The sequence below is a fragment of the Nesoenas mayeri genome (genome assembly GCF_963082525.1).
Source record: "Nesoenas mayeri genome assembly, chromosome: 4".
In the NCBI taxonomy this organism is placed as follows: Eukaryota; Metazoa; Chordata; class Aves; order Columbiformes; family Columbidae; genus Nesoenas; species Nesoenas mayeri.
In genome coordinates, this window is record NC_137540.1 from 4,701,485 (window position 1) to 4,720,891 (window position 19,407).

Sequence of the window (19,407 nt, forward strand, 5' to 3'; positions counted from 1 at the left end):
ATAAATAGTTAAATTCAGCAAGCCACAACCAAGACTTGATTTACCAAAAAAAACCCAGAAAACCCCCCAAACCAAACCCCCCTAAATATAAACAGCAAAAAAAGAGAAATGTTATCATTATTCCAGTTGTTTTTTTTAAACAAAGAAAAGGATAATTGCTGCCAAATTAGTAAGATAAGTGTTATATTTAAAGAAGGGCATTGAAGCACACTAAAGAAACCTGAGGTAAGCATAATCTGTACAAAATTAAACTGTCGCTCTCGCTCTCTCACTCTCTCTTTCTCTTATTTTTTTTGGCATTTTAAACAAATTTCCAACATTTTTTTTTTCTTTTTTTCTCTATATTTTTAAAGACTGCCAAATTTATTTCATAGCCATTGTCTGACAAGAGTAGCAAAACATTATCAATAAATAGTCCTTATGTAGTTTGTACATTTTGTTAAAAATGTTTCGATGTCGCCCATGTTTAGTGCTGCAACTGTAAACGTACAATAGTTAGTAAGAAATTAAAGTTTTCATGTCCAGTAACATAATAAAAGGCCTTTCAGTAACATATCTAGACGCTCCCAATGCAGTAGGAAAACATGTTCATTCCCCTAACGTCGCAATATATACCAGCACGAGCTTCCATTTATAAGCATGTTAAAGGCATATCCAAAGGAGGTCTCTCTCTCCCCCAGCCCACCCCCACCAAATTTAAAGTTGACGATCTCTTCGTAGAGGATTATTTTGATTTTTATTTATTTTTTTGTAAACTGAATCCAACACCTGGCCCCCAGAGCAAGTAAGCTATGATCAGAGGCAAGAACATCCCACTGCTGATGGGCAGCAACGCCACGGCGCCCTGCAGCTCAACCCCCCTCCCAAACAGCGGTCACTGGATATTGCTGCTATTACTGCCGTTGCTGTCCGTGCCATTAGTCTCTGTGGAGATTGCCTTGTTGATGGAGTTAAGGTTGGCATCGGATGGCACGTCTCTGCGCGGAGGCATTCGCTCGTTAATTCGATCTAAGCCTTTGGCCTCTTCGAAGCTAGTGATCTTATGCTGGGGTGAAAATCCTTTGATAGCTGAATAAAGGATTATTAAAAAGTACAATTAGCAACGTAAAACTCTCGGCGGCTTCTCCCCCAACTTAGCAATGAGTGAGAAGTCCTTCTTGGCGAAGGCGGCAATGAGAAGATCTGACAGCACAATCGGCTCCTTACCGTACTGGGGTTTCACCACCACCACCTCTTGCAACACAACTATTGTATTCAACAACATCAACTACCAACATTTTGTTGTCCACTGGGGTTCAGCTTAAGATGCTGAAAAGCTGACATGGAGCTACAGTTTGCAACGAGGCTTCAGGCACAGCTGCCAGCTGGTGAGTTTGCCTTTGTTATCATCACTTATAGCCTTACAGACGTCGCAGCTCGCCTTATCATCCTTAATCAGGAAAAACTTTCATTTGAGTTTTAAAGACCAGGGGAAAAAGTGCTGGCCAGTTACAGGTGGTGATGACATGGTGAGGCCAGTTTGCGGCATATGCATTAAAGCTACGGGAGATCTGGGGCGACCCTACAACAGGTTGCCTTACGTTCTCAACGCCGGCAAGATGCCTGTTGATCCCTCGGGACAATTACCCTCCCCAACACACCTCTGAACTGCCAGAAAGCAGCCTGAACAAAACAGTTGTAATGCAGTGCAATATGGACCAGGAATATCATAATTTGTTGGCATATTTGTACAATTTACATTGGGAAACGCACTGACAAAGGATGGAAGTTGCAACTGAACCTGAGGACTTCCAATCTGTCCTTCAGCAGCGATGTTGAAGAGGCCACACGAGCCTCGGAAGGCAGCCATAGAATAGGGAATGTGTTCATAGAGTGTGGATTTTATGTTATTTTTTTCTCTCTTTAATTGAAGACTTGAAGGTCTTTAGGTTTAAAACAAAAGAGAAAGATCACCATAGGTAAACAGCGGGTCACAGCTCTGTAGCTAATCTGCCACAGCCTTCTGTGTGTTCTTCTCTCACCTGCACCAAATCGGTGCAGAACCGACCCCTTTTTCATGCCACAGAGCAGAAATGGTGCGTTAGTACCAGGAAACTGCAGACTCCCGGGGGTACGGGAGTTTCAAAGAGCAAATTCAATATTCCTTCTCCCCCTTTATTTTCTCTTTACCCCAAAGGAATCCTGCTCTCCTTCCAATATGTAGTCCTGAGCAAACAACCCCCAAATCCTGGAACATCCCTGGTACCAATCTACCACTCCTTGCATTTTGTGGAGGGTGAGAAAAGCCATTTCCATGCTGAATATTTTTGCTGACCGCTCCTGTGAAAACAGATCCTGTTTGCTTCGGGATTTAGCTCCTTTAAGCCAGTTTCACAAAGGTTATATTGGAACTCCGCGAAGCGCAGGGGTTTGAACATGTATTATACTTCAACTCAGGAAAACAACAACATCATAATGGTGATTAGTCAAGTGAGCGGGAATGGAGCTGTGAAAACAGAACAGGCCCTACAGTGAGGTCTGGTTCAAGTGTGGTTTTTTTGCTTTGCTTTTTTAACTAAATCTTCTACCACATGAATGAAGATGTCTAACAAGCACCTAGACCAACCCATTAAAGCAACAGTTTAATGGACGGCCGCGTTGAAGCCGAAACACTTGTGATGTGCTGGGCCTCGCCAGCAGCACGGCCCAGTTGGTGTCACTAGGCCCTGAATCTGGAGGAGGACAATTGGGAATTATTTCAGTTGTTATACCTATAGTTACGGCGTCTAACTAGCAAGGATGGCAAATCAAGAATTAACCTGAAGGGTGCACATTGCTGGAATGGGGGCACATTCAATCAATGGTGTTTCGAGGAGACTGTAATACTGAGGAAGGTGCTCTGCGGTAGTTGCTGGTCAGACAACGAGTATTAGCAGTTTACATTGAGAGTATAAAAACCACAACACATAGTCACAGAAAATCACAGAAAACAGCCAAACTGTCAACGAGAATGCACACTGCAGATCAGAGATTGCTGATAGGAATAGATAATTCCAACATAAATAGCAGCTTACTCACTGCTATTTAGAAAGCAGTTGTATTTTCTCTTACGTGCTTATTCTGTAATTGTATTCACTGCTTTACAAAAATTAAAAACAAATTAAAGTGGCCAAAAGGGCGTATCTTACAAGCGGACAGCAATCATCAGATTTATTTATATTTTTTTTTTTAATTAACTAAAAAGAAAAATACCCACAGAAAATTTGAGAGGGGCAAGAACAAAATACAACTGAAGAATTTTGTTTTAAAGGGGAATTCTGAAAATTCTTCTTCGAAAACCGTATAACGCTGAATGAATATTGCGCCTCTACATTGCAAAACGTGATTACTCGGGTTTTAACCGTGGTGTTGAAAATTGCTTGAGGGTTAAACGAGAGGTCTGTCAATAAAGCACCAGCATTTTGATACTAAGCGTTCAGAAACCTTCTGAGGCAGCCAGTTGTGTTTGTAGCCAAAATGGTGCTGGTGTTAATGGTTGTTCTAATGGAAATATCCAGTGTGTAAACTGCCGCTACCAGAAGAAGCAGACATCTTGCAGACAAATGTCTTATGTTATTTTAAAGAGAAACAGAAACATGCCGAACTGTAACAAAAGACCAATAAAAAATTTACTAGTGACCTAAAAGAAAGAAAAACTGAAGCAAAAAAAAGAAATAATAAAAAAAAACACAACAAAAAGAGAGAATATTTGTAAAAGCCGTGTGTTTTCCTTGACCAGAGATTGCTGAGGGTGGTTTGAGGTGGAGACAAGACTCGGCTTTTGGGCTACGTGTCACAGCATTTACGAGCCATGTCCCGTGACATCCAAGTGCCCTGAGCTCCTCCTGCGGCGTAAATCAGCGCTTAGCTCAACATACAGCGATTCCAACGCGATTGTCACTTTCAGAAAGAAGAAAACCACAACAGCGATGGGAAAAAACGGAACGAAAAAAAAGACAAAAGCATTTTCCCCTTTAAAGCAATTACATTTTGGTTAATACCGAGCCACAATTGTTAGCCCAACACCCACACAATCTGTACAAGCTACAGCAAAATGAATACACCCAGCAGAGCCCTTATCTGTTGCGGCACCAACAGAAAGGGGACTGGCCAATTTACCTTCATCAGCCTCAATAGCCTCAACAGTAGCTGAAGAGAAGAAAGGGGTAGCAAAACGAATGAGAAAAATGAGCAGAGGATTTTAACTCTAAGAACAAGTCAGTGAATAGCAAAGGAGCTACAACACTAATGTTACTGTAAGTGCTGGATTTTGGCAAAACAGACACACAGAGAAATGCTTACACAAAAACAATAACTCGCAGATTGAATTAAGCTATAGTTTGTTTTGAAGCAGGAGTTTCACAAACAAAAGGTTTTTAAAGGCACGTTCGAGTACTTTTCTTTTAACTCAAAATGAAAACATCTTCCATATTGCACATCTGACCTGCAAAGTTTATTGTATAATTCTCCCAGCTTTGAATAAGAGCAGTTTGATTTGCCCTGTCAAAAGAGCCGAGAAGTGGCATAAAGCCATCACACAAAATTCATATACATGATGATGTCAGCTTGAAAAGTATTAGTTGCCAGTAAAAGGCAAAGGAGCCAGATATATCACTTCTCAGAATGATTTCTTTTCCTCTCTCCTGACTAAAAGAAACCTCCTCACAGCATGGGACAGTTTGCTCACACAGCTTTGCCTTTGCTGGCAATCCCACCCAGTCTGCTCCATCTGTAAAGCGGCCTTTTTGTCGAGCCGGTCTCTGAAAACAGCTTTCTTCTAATATTTTATTTAAAGGACATAGAGAAAACACTGAAAGCTGCTGGATCTCCAAAACTGCAAAGCCTGGTCAGAGAGAGAAGAGTTTGTAATCGGGAGGTCGCTGCAGTGTTGCGAATACACTCTGTGTTACCGCTGTTTTGAAACCGTTCACTGTTCTTAAAGACATAATTCCATTTGAATTGCAGCTATCAACTTGGTTGTGAACTCGTTTCTACGGTCAGAGATTTGGAAGCTGATGCAAATCAGCTAATGAGATCCAATATAACAATAGTTGAGCTGAAATATTTAAAAATAAGTGTTTGATTTTCAAGAGCTTCTCTTGTTTAGAGAATAGCTCAAGAAGCCAAGTTTTCAGGAATTCTTCTCTTTTTTTTGGTCTTATTTTCTCATTTTTTAAAAATGTTTGGTAGTTAGGATGTTAACTATGGATTGGGATCAACACTGAAAGATGTATGTTATTATCTTGCTGCATGGGGAAACTAGAGGAGCCCATCAGCACGCACCAAAGTAAATCTATGCCTCTCAAGCTACAAAGTAAGAGAGATGGCAAAATAATCAAGGAATAAAACCAACGCAAACTTAAAAAGAAACACGATAACCGGGATGAGAAATTAAAATGAGTGACCAGATCCAAACCAGCACTGACACATTAGAAAAAATAAAATTGACAATTAAAATGTATTCTTCCACAACAGAACGTACTGCTCGTATTTTCTGTTAATACATATGGTAATATGAATGTGTGCTTAACAGAAACTATGTAAATGTCAGATCGCTTGGTGAATGGGGTACTATGTGTTAACTAATGCAGAAGCTTGTGTATAGTAATGTTTTACTAAGCCAGAATACTGCAGTATGAGGAGATTTTCCTTTTAGCCACTGTAACAACAACTTCAGGCAGTTTTCTCAAATTCATTTCAATTCCTAATGTTTTGCCAGGGCAACAATAGCGGTTTCCTTGGACCAGATTGTCTGATCAATGTAAAGCGACTCTATGGAGAAAAGAACCACGACCCCATGGAGAAAGGCATCCTGTGGAATCATATTGCAGCATTTTCAAAGCAGAACGTTACTATGCCCGTAACACACAAGTCATCAAAAAGGGAAGGGGAAAAGGTTTAACATGGTATACCTGAGTCTTCTAGGGAAAAGAGACAGTAAAGGGAAAAATACAGTGAAAAGAGAGCTCCATGAAGGAAACAGGAAAACAAGAGGCTGAGACTATGTTAAGGTTATAAAGCATTTCTATTTCTACATCTACTGCCAAACAGAACCTCAGTAAGCGAGAGACGCTCTTGTGTGCCTGCAATATACTCTACAGCAATACACACAGAGAAAAAGGAGAGCTTACTGTAGTAAATTAAATACCTCGCAGCTCCTTATTCCAAAAGGAATATTTCAAAGACAGCCCTACTACAGACTTAGAGATTTCCTCTTAACAAAAAGCACTTGGTATAAAACTGAACTGACAATCTGTATTGTGTTTATGTACAAGGCAAATGCGGTGTCAGTAAGAGCCTCCCTTCGCTTGGGCTTAAATCAGAGTGAAATTGTTCTCATGCTGTCACCTAGAATTGCTAGGACAGAAAATCTAATTCTAGAGCTACTTTCCATTGGTGATTTGCTATGAGGAAGAACAAATCAGATAAAATACGAATTTGGGTGTCATTATCTAAGCTGAACCTTCAGTACTCTCTGTATCAAAGGCTGCTTTTTTAAAAAACCCAAAAGATGCTGTAAACTGTGGAAAGAACACACTTCACACGCAGTGCTGCGCTACCATTCTGAACAGTTCATTTTCAGGGACTTTCTGCTTCCCTCTTTCTTTGAAAATCAGTGGTACATCGTAAGTCTTAAGAAGTGGCCTTACATGAACTGCTCACAAATGCTCCAGTGCAACACACCGCCTGGTTTGTTGTGTCCTTTACCTTTTCCTGAAAAGGCTGCAGTTCTTTTGCTTGGGTTCTGCAGTTAGGAACCAGCTGTATTTGCGACACAAAGTGACACGCACAGGCCAACGCGCTTACCGCTTTGCAGGGTTTGTTTTCCTCCAGAGAGCACGCCGCTGGGCAGCATTCCTGTCGGAGTCAAACCCTTCAGCGTCAGCACGCTTTCACTCTCTTCTCTGCAGAAGGAAAAGAGGAAATAATTGCTTATTTGTTTGATTTTTAAACCACAGAACATCTTTTAGACACCTTAAGCTACACCTGCAATGATCCGATGGCCTCCAATCTCCTTACAAACTTGATAGGATAACCAAAGTAGTAGTTATTGTCAAAAAAGATTTAAATCGCTTACACCGTACGGTCCAAAATCAACATAAATTGTTGGTTGGCTGTTGTCTACACCAGCATTCAAGTGCATCATTTATTAATGATCATCAGCCACTTAAAATGAAAGCAGCTGAAAGCTCATTAAAATTAATAAGCACTTCCACCCTTACCAGCACTGTTCTTAATAGTTTTGTATGCCAAAATTCATACTGGAATAAAGAAACATGTTTTAGGAAACCTAAAGACGGTTTGCCGGTCTTCAAATACATATAGTTTTTTATATAAGGCAAGAAGAATACAGCAGCTCTATCCAGACAAGCCATTAAATACAACTTTCTATGGGCACTGTAATGCTGCCTGTGATGACACACTTTCTCAGCAGCAAAACTGACCCCAATTCTTTGAGAGAAACCTATTTTGAAGCGCTTTACTTTGAAATATATAATGACATTAAGCTGGAGGAAGCAAACACAAAGACAGAATTCAGCTTCACCTTCACTTGAGGATAATGTGGTTTTGCCTATCAAAACTGTCTCTCAGCAATTATACTCTTACAATTTTCTTTAGATCTATGTGCCCTGAATTACTCACATGTTTCAAACCAACTCCTGTTTACCTACTACATATGCTCTTCAAGTTCTACTTTCAGTTTGAAAACGATTCTCCTCGTACAGACTTTTCTTCGTGTAACACTCAAAATTAAACTGTGAGCATTTTCCTTGCAGGTTTCCTAAGCAATCAGAACTAACGCAACAAATTCCTCCGGAATTAACGCCGTATTTTCACCATCAAGAGTTACACACCAACGTTCCTGCTTTCTCTTATTTGCCTCTGCAAGCAAAGGTCCTTTACTTCCGTTATTAAAAAAAGGAAAGTAAACTGATTAAATACTTTATTTACCTTCCTCTTGTCTAAATATATTCAAAGAAAAGTCAGACTTGAGAAACAAAGTCGCAGAGAGGCAATGACAGGTTGAGCTTAAGCCAACATTTCTATGATGGCTATTCTTGGCAAGGCTCATTTACAACCTTTGAAACTCAATACAACACTGTTTTGATACCTGATTTTGAGACTAAAGTGGCTGAAATGATCTCAGTTTTACATTCAGGTTACATCGTCGAGGAAAGCTGCTCAGAGAAGAGACATTCGACTGAGTCCTTTGAAGGTGATCAGCTGAGACGCTGATCATTTTAGTGAATTAGTGAAACAGATTTCATGCAACAGCAGCGACACAGACAGGAACTTCAAAGGTTTGTGGGATGGGTTGGTTTAGAGGATGGTGGCACTGCAGGCTTTGCGAGGTTACACACGAGTTATTGGACATTCGTGTGTTGCACACAAATGGTGCTGGGAAGAGAGGAAAAATAACCCAGGCTTTTCCACAGGAACAGGATTTGCAGGATTAACCTCGTGTCATCTTTGTTGTCTAGAAGTTAAGCAGCATCTTCAGTGAGTGAACCACTGGCTTCTCCTCTACCCGACCCAGCACATTCTGGTCTTCTGGAGATGTTGGGATGCACACAGTAGGGTTAAAAAATGGTCTCATGAACAACTCAGATTAATTTGACCACTTGTCAGGGAACAATCAAGACCGATTTCCACCAGTGCCTCAAAACGTTGATTTTCATAAATTATTTAAGAGGGCACAGAGTTTCAAACAGTGCTAAAGCCGTCATGCATGTCACTTCAAACAGGGCACACACAACAATTACGCTGTACCCTTCTTCTACCCTGAAACCATTGAAACGTTCCCTTTGAAACAGTCTTTGACATATAGGTGATGTCATCAAAACCTAAACATACCAGCTGAGCATCCCGTTTCAGGCCTTCCTGTATCTTTAACTACAGGTTTCCTGCTAAATTCATCCTATATTTCAACGAAACACCAGAAGCTGCAGTTCCAAGTTATAGGAGAAAGCCAGGTTTCCCAAACTTTGTTTGCTCAACTTATCATCAGAGAAGAATAATCACGCTGCTTTCTGTAGGTGGTGGCAATGTCAGCTCCAGGCTCTCTGCCAGCCTCGGTACACAGGAGCAGGTGGAAACATTTGATTGCTTCCCTGTCTTGTTTAGGGAAAAGGCACGACGCCAACGTTTATTTTTTTAAATGGGTACCACTTTGAAATAGCTCGTGCATCGCTAGTAATTCACATATAACACTTTGGGAACCCCAGGTGCAAAGTCCCCCATCTCAGCGCGCTATTTAAAGCTATGCTGCTGCAACCCACAACGTGTGGGCGAACTGCTGTGTCCACGCGAAGCCGCGCTGACAACCTGCCCACCGCTGCAGAAACCTCTCAAATCACCCACATTTGAGAGCTTCATCTGAAATTAAGAGTGTATTCTTCAAGTTTTTATTTCCTCTTTTTTTATATATCAATCATACAATCACACCAATTCATTTTTTTATTTAAATTGATTTTGCATTAACCATAATGGTCATAAACTGACTACAGCAGAGCAACATATAATTTCTTTAGAGGGGAAAAACATCCCTCTGCTGAAAGGGAGGGAGAACTGTATTTTCTATGTTTAGACTTCAGCACAGTACAGCACGTTGAGTTCTCTTCTGCTCAGAACCATCAAATGGAGAGTTGTAAACACCGGGTAGCAATTACTCACTTGTGTTCGTGTGTTTGGGGGAGCGCAGCCCAAGGTAACGAGTTGCTGTTGTCTGCATAAAGATTTCCTGGATATTTAGTTAAATGACCCTAATGCTTTTCATCTTTAATCATCTTTACCCGCGGTGGTAGCAAAATCTGTGTGACAAAGTGGGGCAGTTGGCTTTCTTTTTAATGAGATGTCATATGCAACATGTCGTTTCTCCACATTTAACTCTTGCCTCGCGGTGGTTAATTAGCACACCTGGTAAGTAAGTAGTCTTTAAAGGTACAAAAAAGGGTAATTACAATTTGCTTTGCTGATGCCTTTTGTTTGTCTGGTTTATGTTCAGTAAAAGCCTCAAGGAAGATTATTTAAAGCCGTAATAAATAGCAGTATTGTATAAACAAAACAATCTTTAAAAGGTTCCACTAAAACTCAGCTGGGTGGTATACTAAAACATATAATTTGCTGTTTGATTAAAAGGAGAGTGGTCTAAGTAATCAAAGATGTCCTTTAAGGTTAAAAAGATCTGAAATAACACAAACCCTTACCTTAACACTGAGAAAACTCTTGCCATTTTTCCTATCGCTCTTATCTTGTTCCTTATAACCTCCTTTCGAGCGGCAGCTGTTGCTCCTGTGGAAAACACATTAAAGACAGTTATAGGGATTTGCAAACCATACGCTGCTGTTCTGAACTCTAAATACAAGAAACCTCATGTGAACACCACCGTTCGCCAATCTAAGCCATATTTGTACCCAAAGCTGAAAAATACTATTTTTTGGTATTTACAGCCCAAGACTGAGCACTTTTTAGCTTTTTTAGTATCCGATATAGTATATAGCTGATACAGTATAGTATATGATCCTTTTCCTGCTACACATTAAATCTCTGTGTTTTTTCAGCCATGTCAGATAATTTTCCATTTCAAATATATTTTTTGATGACTTTTGAAACCAAGTTTCATAGAAAACAGTCGAAACACCAAAAAGATATTCAACATGAACAGTGCCCAAAACATAAGAGCTAGAAGAAATATTAAACAACAACGGAGTTCAAATCCATTTCATAATCTTACTGTTTTAGATGAAAACCAATCACGTTTCACTTAATTTTCTATAAAAAGCAATTGGGTTAAGCTTAAGGCAAGGAGGGTCTAGCTAGGGTTTTCCTACCCCTAGTTAAAAAGTATTTGAATTATTACAAAACCTAAAGGCAGAGTTCTGAAAACCAGCATGAAATGGTATGGAAAAGGAGGAAAGGGACCTGGGGACAGCAGGATGACCATGAGCCAGCACTGGGCCCTTGTGGCCAGGAAGGCAAATGGTACCTAGGGTGGGTTAGAAGGGGGTGGTCAGTAGGTCAGAGAGGTTCTCCTGCCCCTCTGCTCTGCCCTGGGGAGACCACACCTGGAATCTTGTGTCCAGTTGTGGCCCCTCAGTTCCAGCAGGACAGGGAACTGCTGGAGAGAGTCCAGCGAAGAGCAAAAAAGATGCTGAAGGGAGTGGAGCATCTCCCGTGTGAGGAAAGGCTGAGGGAGCTGGGGCTCTGGAGCTGGACAAGAGGAGACTGAGGGGTGACCTCATTCATGGTTATAAATAGGGTGAGTGTCAGGAGGATGGAGCCAGGATCTTCTCGGTGACAACCAGTGATAGGACAAGGGGTAATGGGTACAAACTGGAACACAAAAGGTTCCACACATCAATTTGAGAAGAAACTTATTCATGGTGAGGGTGTCAGAGCCTGGCCCAGGCTGCCCAGGGAGGTTGTGGAATCTCCTTCTCTGCAGACATTCCAACCCGCCTGGACACCTTCCTGTGTAACCTCATCTGGGTGTTCCTGCTCCATGGGGGGATTGCACTGGATGAGCTTTCCAGGTCCCTTCCAACCCCTGACATTCTGGGATTCATGCAATCATCTGCCTTAAAAGAAAAAAATATGCTGGAACAGAGAGCTGGATTTCAGCTGCGTTTGCTTGTGTACTTCATACTTGGATATTGTCACAAAAAAGCAAATTGTGCTCAGTTATCAGGATGAGGAATTTCTTTTAGTAAGGGTCCCCCACTGTATTATAGTAAGTAAACCAATTTCACTTAATTATCACAATTATACCAAGATCCATCATGAAGACTTCTCCCAAAGGTTTCTGAATGACAGGTAACCCTGCCTGACAACTCCTGCCTTGGAGGTTCAAGAAAACCTGAAAACCACTACACATCGCAATAACGCTTCCTCCTTCACCGCTCCAGAAATCAAGCACAAAATTCAAAATCGTTATATCCAATTCCTAGCAAACTGACCCACGTTATGAGGGAGACCATCAGATAGCCATCCTTTGCAAAAAAAAGACTTTCAAACCTGAAAATAAACTCGCATATCGTAGAGCTGTTCAAATGTAGGAACAAATACCGCAGATAATGACATAAAAGCTCAGGATGGATCTCGCTGTAACTTTAAAACACCACGGTCAAGATCAAGTTTGACCCCAAACAGTGCACAGGGTGAGTCTGAGAAAGCAGGAGGTCAATAGTCATGCAGCAAAAAGATATAAAAAATATAACCATATAAAGGCTTGGGCATAAATGGCCAATTCTAGACAATAAAGAGTGGGAGAAAGGGCTGTAATTCTACTGTAACTGAATTAAATATTTTCGTAACCGCTTTATTTAAATTAAACAGCAATGATTCAGCTGCCTCTTCCAGGAAACACGGGGGGTACATTCCTATCTCAGTTACCACAATCTCACTGAATTGTACTTTCAAGATACACAAGACACTGTTTTCATCCTTTTTTACCCCAAAAGCACTTAAACAGAATTAACTGTATCTTTCTTTTCCTAATATTTCCCAAGTGTCACTGTCCCTACTTCTTTATTACAAACCCACGCTGGTTTTGTTGATCTTGTATTTGATGTTTTTCAGCTACTGTTTAATTTCCTGAAGAGTTAAAAACTGGAAATATAATTTATGAGCAAACTGAAATACAATCCCCTACACTTCAATATAAAATAAGAATGGAAAAATATACATAATCGTAAACCACGACAGGCTCAAAGGGAGGGTTTTGTTCTTCATCAATACACATAAAAGGTTACTAAAACGTACGCTTAAAATTTTGGTCTCCACTGCATTTCCTAATTTGTAACAGATATGTCAAAATGACTTAAAATATTCCCTGATCACTAAATATTAGTAATGATTTTATCCATTCTATTCATTTTTTAACATTATTTGCTAAATAATGCACTTGGTCTACTCAATGTTTTATTGCCATGTTAGGTCTGAGTGCCACAGATCTGATACACTATTTGGACTCCCTAACTATTTATTCTTAGACCCACATTTCAAGTGTGGATACTCAGTTTAGTATTCTGACATTCACTGTAACTGCAAAGCCTTATGAATTGCTTCAGCTACACTTAAGTGAAAGCAAATGGGTCATAACCTGAAAACTGGCTACGAGTAAAAGGGTTAATTTACGCTTTTACAAACATTGCCTGATATCCTCTGGATTTTTTGCTTTTCTTTCAATATATAAACGAATTCCATTTGCATGAAGGAACTGAAAGAAATCATTAAGTCAGCCAAGTTTAAAACTGGATGGTAAAAATTATTTGGGAGGTAGAATAAAAGCGTTGAATCTTATTTCAGTAATTTAACAAGTTTTGCTGGATTTCAGATTTGTAGCATCCAAACATAGACCTTGCAAGCTGGATACGTAGGACTTACGTGAAATGTAATTTAGACCTTCAGATTAAGAAAGAGAACAATGAAATAAAGACTATAAACTCTGAAAATATTCCGAGATGTAGGACTGAACAGAGAGAAAACAATATTGAGTAAAAAAGCCAAAGCCAAATCTCTCACTGGTGTCCTGATATGTTATATATTATCTAATTAAACATTAGGAAAAGTAATGAAACTTAAGCCTTCCAACTTATTGAATACCTTTCTTCTGTGCGTAAGTGGGATCTTCTTATGAATTCCAAAGGGGGGGGAAAGAAAGAGATCAGTGATGTTTGTAGAACGAACAGAAAACAATAACACAGAACATTTGATAACATCAATGGAAACGCAATGTTTAAGTAAAGTCTGGAAAACAGAAAAGAAACAAATTAGGCAGGGAACATCCGAAAGGAAAGAAAGAGATTGGGAGTGATGGAGGGGAAAACTACAAAGGAAAGAAATGTTTGAGCGTACAGGTTTGTTAGTAGGTTTTGCAGGAAAGCCCCATGCAGGCTGCTCGGCCTCGGCGCCACCACCCTTTGAACCCACCGTTTCTCCTACAGCATCACAGCTGCTCCATCACTTCTCAACCCCCCCAGTTTATTTGGGGTGCGCCTGCATTATGACCCCTCTTTTCCTAGAGGAATCGAGCCAATTCTTCTTTATGTCTGAAGGAATAGCTTACTATCATAGACATGGCCGTTGCTTCTTCCAAAACCTGGAAACAGCCATACCCGGCCAAATAAATGAATGAATAAATGAAAAGATCGCATTAAAATGCCACCAACTTGAAGAGATGAGGTTTACATTGCAGCCCAATCTCGCTGGTTTGGAGGAAGAACAAACATAAACCAGTGGGGGAAAACTCTCCATTTCTCTCTTAGTTAAAAATTAACTCATTGAAAAAAGTCTCATCTGCCCAGGTAGGGTGATGAACACCCTTATTAAGGCATCATTAAGTAACTGAGACTTAATGAGGAGGCTTTTGCTGGATCAGCCTCTGTTGGCCGGTGTAGAAGAACCAGGTTTTGATGGGCAGGAGACATTTTACATGGTAATTCTCTGTAGGCTTGGACTACAGCGCTTTAGTGGGGAAGCTGTATTCCAACCAAGGAATAAATGCTGCGGCTCGCAGTGTGACGGCAGCTTTTTCACCAGAAGGCTGCGAGCTACAACGTTGAAAGCAATACAAAAATTAATGTAGGTAATTTAGGTGTCTTCATGCCAAATCATGATAGCAATGCAAACAAAGCTAGCAGTGCACTTGTGTCAAGTTGCCCATTACAGTATTGCACCGTTTTAATTAGCAGCTTAGTTTTTTCAATCAAATGCATGAGGCCAGAGATGTTGCTAATTAAAACAGGACCCTGAGTATATGCTGGCTGGGTAGAAGTATTTGCAGCTCCTGTTGCTAAGCGATATGTTTGATGCACAAACCATACAGCACACGAGCTGACGTTCAACCGCGACATGTTTTTGCTGGGTCGGATTATATTGCAACCACCATAGCAAACAGGAACGAGAAAGTACAGCGAGAGGAAACTATCAGAGATAAGAAAACTTGACCTACCATATCCTTTCATTTTTAAAGCAAGTGAAACCAAAACGCCAACACAGGCCAGCAGGGAGATATGGGCTAAAGGGCACTATGATTGCTATTTATACTTTCTCCCACTACGTATATAGAGAAACTGCCTACAACAAATTGATCAGATCACTGTGATGTGTCTCCTCAAGGAAAAATTTTAAAAAAGAGATAAAAAAGGGAATACATGCTGTTGAGCATCCTGCTCATGGCCAGATGCAACATGCATGACTCAGAACCAAAAGTAATAATAGTGCTAATTAAAAAAAGGGCTCACAAGAACACCATGCAGTGAGGTCAGGCAGTACTGATGGGGCTTTGTTGTGAAGGGGAAAGTGAGATTGGAAGACAGAGGGCAAGAAAGTATAAGAGAAGATAATAAATGAATGATCGGTGCAAACCATAGTGATGGATCATTCGCATTACATGTGGGAACCCAGGTCAGGGCATGTTCAAACTGCAAGGAGAGAAAGGAAATCAGCGACGAGCCCTAAAAACTACTGATGATATAAAGATAAGTGATGGTTTTAAAGAATCACTCCATCAAACAAAACGCATCTGCTGTTGCAGACACCTGGTATTTCCTTCTATGGGAAATACTGTATAGAAAAATGTCAGCAGGCGAATAGGACTGTTCTGCTGCTCCTCCGAAGAAGCTGGACAGAAATTATTGAAAAAGAATAGTGGAAATGTTGAACCATGACAAGACTGTCAATATACAGCCCTTACAGAAACAGTTTTAAGCTGATAATCATTCCAGTCCGTTTCATCAAGAGCACAAATGAAACACATCTTTTAATTTCTCCTCTAAAAGGCATGGCTCTAAGAACGAAAAAATACAAAGAGAAATGAGAGGGAACTCAACTATCTCTGAGAAAAAGGGGATTTTCCTTTGTTGTACAACACTGTATAGATAATAAATCAGAACCCACTAGGATGTCATTAAGCACAACAGCCTCTAAATTTAAATCAACCCTCCAATTTACTTTTATGGCCAAATTCACATGAAGGATGCCCACAAGCCCAGGGCTCCCAGCGGGCTGGAGGTCCCGGCACATACCCAGGGAACTGCAGCACCAGCACCACGGATCCCATTCCACAGCTCTCGGGGGATCATACAGGAAAGCAGACACGAACATACGCCAGCTACGCTTTTAAATAAACATGCTAAAGACGACGTTTCTAGGATCTTCCTTAACATAATGTTTTACACAGTGAAAGCACTCATACGGAAAAAAAAAATTAGATTTTAGATTTAGACACCGGTATTAGCATTACGATAGCAGGAATGGTTTAATTATTCCTCATCTGGAAATTCTAATGCTGTTAGATATGGTTATGCAGTGCACACACATGCAAACCCAGAGGATTTCAGCCTGCCCAGCTCGTTCAGTGGTGGAGTCACCATCCCTGGAGGGGTTTAAAAGGCGTTTAGACGAGGTTCTTAGGGACATGGTTTAGTGCTGGAGTTCGGTTGGGTTATCGTTGGACTCGATGATCCTGAGGGTCTCTTCCAACCAAAATGATTCTATGATCCCATTCCTGCAGCCACAGAGAACTGTACAGAACTGTTATCTTCGGCACGGGAACACTGACGCAGTAAAATTTGAGAAAAGGACTATAGGCCTTGGCCTGTCTCTGCTCAGTGGAAGTTTGCAGTACGACATTAAAATAAAGTATTAGGCCAATGCTGAATTAATTTAAAAATCCTTCCCATAAAGCATTCGCTTTGGCATTGCACTTGGGATTCCAGCCTGCACTTTCTTGAGCCAAGGATTTTAAGCACATGGGTTTCTTGCTACTGTATTTAATTTGACACAGTTTTTACTCATTGTGTGCCTCCGTGCTGCTTCACACGCTGCTTTAATTACACAGTAGCTACTTATTTAAATTTCATGAGAAAAAAATTGGGCACAATATTCAAACAGGTGTTTTCTCCTCTCCACTGATTACCGGTTTCAATAAATTCAGTCTTTGTCGCAAGTCCTGCAAGGTAATTGTTCACATCCACACTCTGTGGACGATACAGAATGGGGAATTCCATCTGGTTTTTCAGAGTAAAAGCAAAGCGCTATCATCCCTACCCTCTTCTCCATTGCAAAGGAAACACTTGTCAAAACCTGTGATCCACCTTCCTCTTCCAAAGACTAAAAATAAAGACTTGGAGAGAGTTTAATAATTCAGTAGAGCTTCATTAAATATTTGTCTTACTTGAAAGCTCTTCATTCTCTCTTCATTCATTCTACCTACAAACACCTTGAGAATACTTAGTAGTGCTAGATGTTTCCAGTTTCTTTTTAAAATGTTAATATTTATGTTCCTTTTCTTTTTTTAACACCAAAAGCATTAGGGACACATGGGATTTTTTTCAGCTTTGCCCAATTGAGAAGGGATATTCTGGAGAGCTGCAGTTTAGTCTTGCCCGGCCTAACAGGAAATAATGTCTAATAAAATAAACTGACTTCTAAGAATCTACAAATTGCAAGATATAAAGTATCCTTTACAGTCAGATGAACAGGTACAAGGCAATGTATAATATAAAGTCCAACGCAAGTGAGAAAGGAAGTGACCATTCCTCTCTTAGCAGAAATGTCAGGTCTGAGCATTCTCTGAGTTTGTGAGATTAGTTTTATTGATTACATTGCTTCTTAAAGCCTTTTAGATACACGAGTGCACTAAAAGAGGAGACTAACGAAATATTTCAAGTACGAGTCTTCCAAAGTTAAAGCATTGACATTTTGGAAGGAGCTCTGCAGGAAACTTATTTTAATGATGTAATTAAACTTTCTATGGGAATCCCTGGGATGTTATGCATTAAATCAACATCTGACCATGGAGGGAAATACCTTTTTTTTTAACCCAAAAAGTGAGACCAAGTAAAGGGTTAGAACAGGGCAGAAGTTCCATTAATTCTTTCTAGAGCATGCAGTAAGCAAATCCACTGGAGTTTAGGCCAACAGTTGCTTTCAGTGGCACAGAACTTAAACAGTACCCAGAAAATTAACCCAGGTTTAGTAAATACACTTTTAAAGTAGTTTCAAGGCAAACAAACTCAACCAAGGGCAGGAGGCTCTTACCATCAAACCCATCTTCCTCTGTCCCCAGCTCATCGTCTGAGCAGATGTTCAGCACGTTCACCAGCATCTCTGTCACTAAAATGGAAAACAAATGCACAATGTTCATGTTTAGCTTCTCTGGTCTGTGAGAGATCAAACTCCAGCTGTAGCAATGTTAATGAAAATTCAGTATAGAAATGGCATCCACTTTTTAAACGACATGGACCTTGTTTTATGCACATAATATAAGCTTTAAGTCTCATGTAGTTACAGGTTTCCATAAAAATTGTTTCAAATATAACAAACACCACAAAAAATAGACCTTAAAACAAAAGTGTTTACAATCTCTCTTTTTGAAATTGCCAAGGAACTGGCTAATTTTTGTTTTCTCCCCCTCAATACATTCTGCCTTTCTCTCAACTAGAACAGAAGAACCGACCCATCTCCTCTTGTTGCCACACTGCAGCAGGATTTGAATTCCCTGCTTAGCAAATGGAACAACATTTTAATTCGAAAAGTTACAGCAAGAGTGACCACAGAATATTTAGTTATTTACCCAGGTTTTGGACGCTGCACTTTTGGTTCAACAAAACATTAACCCTTGTGAGATGTCTACAAAGCGGCAGCATCTATTGAAATACAGGACAAGTAGACTAGATGATCACTGTAGGTCCCTTCCAGCTATTCCAGAACTATTCTATATTCAATAGAAACATCACGGATGTTGAATTCAGAATATATTCAGCTTGCTTGCTTTGCAACTTGGGCAGGGAAGGGTCAGACTACCCAGTTCTTTCTGGGAAGACAACAGTGAGACACCAACAAGAGAGCAAAAAAGAGTCAGAACAGCCAAAAAACAACCAACCAAACACAAAAAAATACAACAAAAAACCCCAAATAATACACACACACACTCCCCCAAAACAAAAGAAATGGTAAATGGGTAAAAGGGGAAATTATTAGCAGACTGAGAAAAAACTCCCCTACTTCTACATGTTGTAAGCATCATTAGAAGGGTTACCAGGCATGTGTAACCTTGCAGTAGCTACACTGGTTCAAAGTTTCAATTGTTTAATCAAGTGGTTATTAAAATTGTCTTCTGTGACAAGTATGATGGCTTAGCACACTAGAAGGGCGGGACTCAGCTCTATTTTTCCTACATTAGTGAACGATTTAACATTTTCCTTTGACAAGGTTAGTGGAAAGACTTTCCACATTGACAACCACCAGCAAAACTAATGGCTTCCTACTTGGGTTGGCCTTTCCGGGAAAAAAATCTATTAAAAAAAGGAGATAAATAAAAAGCTGTGCAGCACATCAACTCTTTCATCCATGACTTTTGTTTTGCAGAGAAATGGAAAACAC

The 19,407-nt window shown here is 40.2% G+C and overlaps 1 protein-coding gene across 4 annotated transcripts in view; it reads right to left on the reverse strand.

Moving 5' to 3' along the window:
• Nucleotides 1-874: 874 nt before the first annotated feature.
• The window catches only part of PPP3CA (protein phosphatase 3 catalytic subunit alpha), a gene marked incomplete at both ends in the record, with an annotated part of 163,035 nt that continues 144,502 nt past the window's right edge, over nt 875-19,407 (reverse strand). For 2 of the 4 annotated variants that reach the window (XM_080343097.1, XM_080343096.1), the window contains 4 exons: nt 875-1,068; nt 6,826-6,923; nt 10,227-10,311; nt 18,064-18,138. In XM_080343097.1, coding sequence (XP_080199223.1) covers nt 875-1,068; nt 6,826-6,923; nt 10,227-10,311; nt 18,064-18,138 — 452 coding nt within the window. Of the gene's footprint in view, nt 1,069-4,137; nt 4,168-6,825; nt 6,924-10,226; nt 10,312-13,623; nt 13,651-18,063; nt 18,139-19,407 lie in introns of all 4 variants that reach the window. The other 2 variants (XM_080343094.1, XM_080343095.1) reach the window with 2 other exon arrangements.